Source organism: Nicotiana attenuata, unplaced genomic scaffold (genome assembly GCF_001879085.1).
Source record: "Nicotiana attenuata strain UT unplaced genomic scaffold, NIATTr2, whole genome shotgun sequence".
Lineage (NCBI taxonomy): Eukaryota > Viridiplantae > Streptophyta > Magnoliopsida > Solanales > Solanaceae > Nicotiana > Nicotiana attenuata.
Window position 1 is genome coordinate 307,594 of NW_017670973.1, and position 7,367 is coordinate 314,960.

General features: G+C 37.5%; 2 protein-coding genes across 2 annotated transcripts in view; one reads left to right on the forward strand and one right to left on the reverse strand.

Annotated features, from left to right (window-relative positions):
• The window catches only part of LOC109244945 (DNA-directed RNA polymerase II subunit 4-like), a 4,132-nt gene extending 489 nt beyond the window's left edge, over positions 1-3,643 (forward strand). The window contains exons 2-6 of the mRNA XM_019412112.1: positions 1,178-1,286; positions 1,832-1,909; positions 2,031-2,064; positions 2,166-2,234; positions 3,261-3,643. Coding sequence (XP_019267657.1) covers positions 1,178-1,286; positions 1,832-1,909; positions 2,031-2,064; positions 2,166-2,234; positions 3,261-3,338 — 368 coding nt within the window. The 3' untranslated portion in view covers positions 3,339-3,643. The remainder of the gene's footprint in view (positions 1-1,177; positions 1,287-1,831; positions 1,910-2,030; positions 2,065-2,165; positions 2,235-3,260) is intronic.
• Positions 3,644-4,066: 423 nt separating this feature from the next.
• Positions 4,067-7,367, reverse strand: part of LOC109244946 (E3 ubiquitin-protein ligase RHF2A-like) — a 6,602-nt gene continuing 3,301 nt past the window's right edge. The window contains exons 7-9 of the mRNA XM_019412113.1: positions 7,192-7,299; positions 6,742-7,081; positions 4,067-4,542 (exon numbers count right to left, since the gene is read on the reverse strand). Of these exons, the coding sequence (XP_019267658.1) occupies positions 6,775-7,081; positions 7,192-7,299 (415 nt within the window). The 3' untranslated portion in view covers positions 4,067-4,542; positions 6,742-6,774. The remainder of the gene's footprint in view (positions 4,543-6,741; positions 7,082-7,191; positions 7,300-7,367) is intronic.

A 7,367-nucleotide genomic window follows, 5' to 3' on the forward strand; every position in this document is an offset into this window, starting at 1 on the left:
TTGGTGTTGCGTCTAGGATCTTTTCTAGTATAATGCAGGATGGAGTACAATATTTGGCTGAGGTTACAATATGGTGCATGTGATTCTTTCTTTTGGTTTAAATGTTCGTGAGAAAATACTTGATATTACAATTTGTTTTTATTTGGCAAAAGAAACAGGCTGCTTTTTTTTTTTTTACATAGATGCTGATCATTAATGCTAGCTTCACTATATGCCTAATTTAAACTTTTTAGCATCCATATTCTGATGAGCCTCTTAAAAGCATTACCTACTTGTTAGTTACTCTCTGAAATTGTTTTCTATAAGTTTGGAGATGAAATTATCTGTTCGGGGAATAGATCCTATTTTTGAGGCATGATGTGGAGGAAATTATATTAGTGTACTGCATTCGTCTTTTTCTTTGAGAAATGTGAAATTTAGGAGGAATACAAGATCGAGAGGAGGGGAGGCACTCCTTTAGGTGGATTAGCCAGTCTTTTACGTTAGTCTTTCTATACCAGTATACTGAATCCTACCCAGACAGTTTGAGGCAGTACGGTTCTGAAGGAGGTCAATTTTTCTAATTTGACAGCTACTTGGAGTGCCATATTTACGGATGAGAATTTTAGGAAGTGAAGAGGAACGCTTGTCAGTTGGTGTGTCTTGTGCAAAGAAATGGGAGAGGATGTTGAAGATTCTCATCAGTGGTGAATGGAACTTGTGCTGAATCCTTTTGGCCATTGCTAGGTAATGCCAAATTCTGTGGAGGCATTATTTTGGCCCTGAAAGCAGAAAAGGGGATTGAGTTGACACTCCTTGAGCAGTTATGTGGACCACGTGAATGGGAAGAGATTGAGTTGACATGAAGATACTCTGCTAAGTATGAAGATAATTTTCTGAATCCATTTCCATATTAAATCCTATAGTTATAAGCTAAAAGACAATTTCTCCGCTCACATTTTCATTCTGCGAAGCTGGATGGAGGTGGTTAATTGTGTGCCCCCACCCTTTGTTAGCCAATCATTGAGAAGAATGTTGGCCCTTCACCTTCCACCCCACCCATCATCCCACCAGCTTTACTCCAATTATTCATGGTAGAAGTTCGTGTAAAGTCTGTAGTCTTTCTCCTGTTCATAAGCATACAAACAGCATATCTGTTGATGAAGTTCAATAAGTTTTTTTGTTACTTTGGTTTCAGAGTTTTTGAAGGCCAAATGTCTAATGAATTGTGAAGTCGCGTTGATTCTTGAACACAAGTACGAGCAGCTTCAACAGATGTCTGAAGATCCAACAAATCAGATTTCGCAGTATGTGTATAAATCTAGATGGCCAGGATATGTCTGTAAATGCTCAGACTTTGCCATGCTTCAGTAGATTGTTTAAAATCCAAATTGGATTATCTGATATGAAATAGTTGGTATTCTGTGCTTGGCTGAGATTCCTAGAGCATCATTTTTTGGTGTAGGTTCTTTACTCTTTTGGTATACCTCTTGTATCGGTTTTCCCCACACATCAGTACAAGTATTAATCATAAGAAAATGGGTAATCTGCTCCGTTCACGATGTGTCTGCGATAAGTTGTAATGTCTCCTTCATATCAACTGTTAACAACCACTTTGTGGAATTCTCATGTTCATATTTAGGCAAAATGCAATGAGATTTTCTTATGGGAAACTATACTACCCTGATGTTGAAATATGCTCTCTCTGACTCTCTCTCCCACCTTTTTAAAAGGGAGGCAGGAGTCTAATGAAGTGGTTTATGCTTTCGGCATCTATATATGTGTGGAGAGATAATATATGCTTAGCTATTACGTTCTCAAGTTTGGTTAATTGGTTACCTTTGTCGTCTAGGGTATTTGAAAAGTCACTGCAATATGTGAAGCGTTTCAGTCGGTACAAGAACCCTGATGCTGTTAGACAAGCTCGAGAGTATCCTCCTACCTGTGGCTTATAGTGAAAAACTTCAGTATATCTCTTTTTGACATTCATGCATATGTGAAAATACAAGAACCAGTCCTTTCATAGAATGTAAACCTTAACCTCAATTCAGGATCCTTAGTAGGTATCCACTTGCTGAATTCGAGGTAAGTATCTGTCCTTTTTAATTTTTTTTAATTACTTTATCCTCTTACTTCTCTTTATATCTTCATGGAAACTGCAGTTTATAAGTTTGAATATTGTGCAGCTCTGTGTTCTGGGGAATCTTTGCCCAGAGACTGTTGAGGAAGGTATTGCCATGGTCCCATCCATCAAGGTACTCACGTGTCATCTCCATTCAATGTTAGTTGATTTTTGGTCAATTTTACAAGCAAGATATAACAATACTCTCTCTGCCCCTCCACTGCCAGTGCTTGCTCGTTTTGTTGCCCAATCTATTTCTGATCTAGGGCCTTTAGCTTTTACTGAAGCCCAGGATCATTGTTTATAACTCAGTCAACATGACCAAGCATGACAGATAATTGAGCTAGAAATAGTGACCAGCTGATTCAAATCTGTCATCATGTTTATTTAAAGCCAGACAGCTTGTCAACGTAATGTTTTTTTGAGTTAGTAACTAGTTAACAATATATGAATTAGTATTTGAAATGAGATGTGTGAAGTTTAAGAAAAAAGGATCATGACAAGGACTTGAAATGTTATGAAACCATGTCAAATCACTACAAATCTGGGTTTCGTATCTTAAACATTTCGGGAGTGGTTTCCTTGGTGTATTTCATTGCGTAGCTTTCGGCTGCATGCACTTCTGGCTTGTGTGAAAATATATTATCTCGGTTCTCACCACATTTGGTGCTGTTCTGTAGTAATTCATCTCATAGAGAACTCCAGATTCTAACATAAGAATTATAGGATTGCAGATATCTAGAGTTGTAGTAATTTCAGAAATTTATCAACTTAAAGAACACAACCAAAGTGCTTGAGATGGGACTTAAACCATTTCTGCACCGATAAGGGTGCTTTTGATTGTATTATTATGGGATTTAACGTTCAAGAGTTCTTACATTTCGTGGCTGGTTTTGAAATTCTGATATCTTAGTTTCAATGTGTATTATTTGGTGTTTCATTTGTTTTGAGGCATAGCATCAACCTTATTTAGAGCTGCTTGTACGTCCTGTATGCGGATATTGGTTCACCAGAAGGCTGAAGGATCTTTAGAAAAATGAGCTTTGGTTCGGAGTCAAATCCTAAATGTTTTCATTTTCCTCAATTGTTATCCAGCAGTAAATCTTCTTATTTCTTTTTATCGAACTCGGGCTAAGTGACATCCTTCTTGTGTTTACAGAATAGGGGACGCGCACTTGACGAGGAAGCAATCGAGAAAATGCTAACTGACCTCTCTCTAATTAAGAAATTTGAGTAGTCTCATTATTCAGATTGTCTTGCTATCCTGATGCAGTCTGCTTCCAGTACCTATGTAGCTTCTATGTCTCTGTACTTTTGGTGACCAGCCGTGTAATGCAAAATGATGTTCTGGCATTCTGTTGAAAACTTTATTAGCTGACTGACGAAAAGAGAAAAGACCAAACGACTCTGTTCTCCCTGGACATTTTATTGTTTTGGAGGCTGGTTTTAGAATAATCCTTTGGTTTCAGAGACCAACTCGTTGTTATTTACAATAAACTATACAAGTTTCGCTGTTTTTGCTTTTGTGTGACACATATTAAAGTTGTGTTTCTGAAATTCTCTCCTTTCTAAAGTTGTGTAAGGCGATCCCCTAGAAAGAAGCCCCACCCCTCTTTTTCCCCTTTCAATGGAGGACTCTCGCCTCGCATCCTATTTGTTTCTGAGTCAGGATCGAGGCTTTTTCATTTTTTCAATCCATATCCCCAATGACTCACAGCCTCTTTCTCGTCCTAATAAATAAAATGGGATGAAACAAATTAATGAGTTTTTGATAGATCCACAGCGCAACCAAGCCACCTCCGAGAACAAGTTGCATATATACGTACACCTTGCGCTTCAAAATCACAAAGAAAAAACAAGTGCAAACACCACTTGATTTGCCACCCGTTTCATCTGCCCTTTTGTGTAACCACTTGCAAGCCAAAACACAAAACTCTAGATATAAAACTTAGCAAGAAAAAAGAATTAAAATCATAAAAAGCTTTTACAATATAAAGTTCTAGTGCGTACAAAGATAGGAAGGCTCCTTATGTGATCACAAGTCATACATCTAAACATTACAGAAGTAAAAGCACCTTGAAAATGATTAATCAATATACATATTCAACGTTTACTCAAAACTCTATTAAAAGTGAACGTGCAGTGCTACTGGACACAGAAAAGATTTGGTCAAGTAACTGTCCAACAATTTCTAGAAAAGATTACAAAGGAGGGTTCATGTGAGATTAAAGAAAACAGTTGTATTCATCAGCACTATCCAAAATGGGCCAATTTACATCTATATTATCATACATATATACGGCTTCGACCAAATGATAACATCCATCCCTCCTATTTTATTGAAGCAGGCTACATTCAGTGTTGCACTTCAACGTATTAGGATTTGCCACAGATCCAATAAGATGCAAACCATATATCATTGGTCTTGGCAAGAAATTCACCTGCAGCAGGGAAACATTCATTGTAATAGACAGACAGTGTTGTTTATCCAGACAGAATAAAAAGACCAAAAATTATGTTAGAACGTAAGGAACTGCAAGAAAAATGCAGATAATATAACCTTCCTTCTGCTAGCTGATTAGAGGAATTCAGGTTTGTACTGTATAGTGCTACAAGGAAGTCATAGGAAGACACCAAAAACTTCTCTGTCTATGGTGTTAGTAAGATCACTTCAAACAGGGCTTGATATTGGTCAGAAAATAATATCCGCATAGATGTTTGACAAGTTCTTCATGATGGTGAAACTAACCAGCTTTGGAAACTTGGATCACAAAATTTTAGCTTTAGCATTTATCAGTGCCTTATCGACTTACCTGAGAACTGTCTGGTCACAACAATTCACTATGAAAGTAAGAAAATCATCAGGAACAATTCTGCACACTACTTCTATTCCTAGCATAGAAGCGCCATAGTTTAGCCAAAGCTTCTTAGAAGTTCAAAATATCCATGATACAAAAATGGAATCTTCCACAAAGTTAATTAACCAATATTAGGCAGTGCATTGCAGAACCTACGGCCAAGGGAAGAGCAGTAATTCAAAGTCTGAAAGGATGTCCGTAGATAAAGAAATTTAAGACACATAGTAAAGTTGTCACAAGGGCAAAGAACACAAATTCGTTTAAGGGGGCACAGAGCAAGAGGAAGATCGCTAAATTCCCCCATAAGATTGTAACTGCGTGTTAGGTTGAAAAGCATATAAATCATTCTAGAGGAAGCAGTCATATGCATCAAACCTGCAAATTGCTACCAAACAACTCATTAAGAAACCTTTCCTGCCCCCCCTTCTTTTTTCTTTTCTTTTCTAAATTTACTATACTCATGATATAATATACAAGCTCAATTGTCTAAACGCCCTAGGCCATTCGGGGGGAAAAAAGGCCAAAGAGAACCCCACTACTGCTGAAGAACAGTGATCACATCATTAGGTTCTCTACTTATTTATCACCCAGCAGCAATTTTGAAGGCCTTTAACAGGAAAAAGGTGACTAAAGAAAACCATTCTAGACCATACTCGTAAAAGCAGAAGGGCTTTTCTCAAGAGGCTACATCCACAACAAGGTTCTCAGGGTTCATAGACGGCACAGTCAGGTTTGATCCCTAACCAACTGGTGAAGGATGAGAGCTCACACCATGTAAGCTACTTCAAAACCCATACTCCTCCATTGATAGTCAGGTCATGTCATCACCACCACAGATAAAAAACTCGAAACATAATAAAGAAAAATATAAAGGGAAAAAACGGCTCCTTGAAAGCAAAAAAACATTTAGCTAAAGCAACTGCACTACATAAACCAACTTTTTTTTTCTTTTTCTTTTTCAAAACATTTTTGGGGTGGGACCACTAGCCTGCTACTCATATCCCCATATAAATCAACTCGATTGTAAGGTTTCACACTGGTACTAGATTGATTATAATATCATCTAGCATCCTCTTCAGACACCATACATCAAATTCTCGTTAATTGAAGGTCTCTCTCCATATTTTTTATAGGCAGAATAATTTTTATTAATTTCATAGCAACAACAAGGTAATAACATGTTACAAAGTGATTGGGAATTCTAAGACTTCACAATTTACATATGAGAGTCCAAGAACTCTAGCATGTGTTGCAAGCCTCCCAATGCACTTTTATATACCAAAAATACAAGTTCTGGTGGTCCATCTGAAATTTACAAAGATGAGGATAAAGTTTATCCTCAAAATAGCAATGGTCTCTTTATACCGACACTGACCAAAATATACATCTCATAATAGAGATACCTTATAGTCATGTCGATATTCCAGGTAGCAGCAGATGCCACGTCAATTAAGGTCAGTCAATTTGCTCAATGCTATACTGCCACACCAACTTGCTCGACACAACAAGGCTTTTCTGTGTCAATCAGTATACACTTGACATACAATAGGCAGCTCCTATCATCAGATATAGCAGCACTAGGTGCTAAGCGCCCTGAAGCCATTGGGGACTACAAAGCCATCAGCATGTAATATTCATGGACAAAACTTCTCTTTTCTCTAACGTTCTTTCTCCCCTTCTGTTTTGTTCTAGGTTTCTCTTTTCTTTTAATTTTTTTTGGGGGGTTTTGGAGTAGGGTGGAGAGACTAAAATGAATTGGAACTTTTAGAGAAGACAAGTTACCTTGAAGAGAAAATGCTCTGATTCATTCAAAACTTAGTTTGAACCAGAACTTGCAGCACATGGGGCTTGCCTATTATTCTCATTTAAAGAATGGGTATCATCAATCTCAGGTATATGCTGCTCAGCACGTCCAGCAGGTAAAGTCTCCTCCAATATATTTGATTCAGCAGAACTGGCTCTGCTATCTGTGGTTTCCAGATGCTCCATCAGGTGTGATACAGTGGCAACAGCTGCACTGATGTCATTCCTAGATTCCAGACCATGGTCTGATGTCGAACTGTTGCGAGAGAAAAACTTCTCCTTCCAACCCCTTGAACTCTTTGTTAAAGATTCTTTGTATCTAAAAAACAACGATAAAAACAAGTAAATAGGGCTTACAAACAAATAACATTTTCTTTTTCAGAGGTCACCTGAACAATTATAAGAGATAATATTAGAGTTTCCAGATACCTCATTGACATTGCACTAAGTCGAGACTTTATAGATTCTGAAAAAGACTGAAAATCTGATGGTCTGGCTCTGTGTTGATGGTTAGGAGATGATTGAAAAAGAGTCCTCCTACAATACCATAACTCAATAATAAGCAAAATAAGAGAATATATCGGCCTTATTTGTCTTTTATTCTT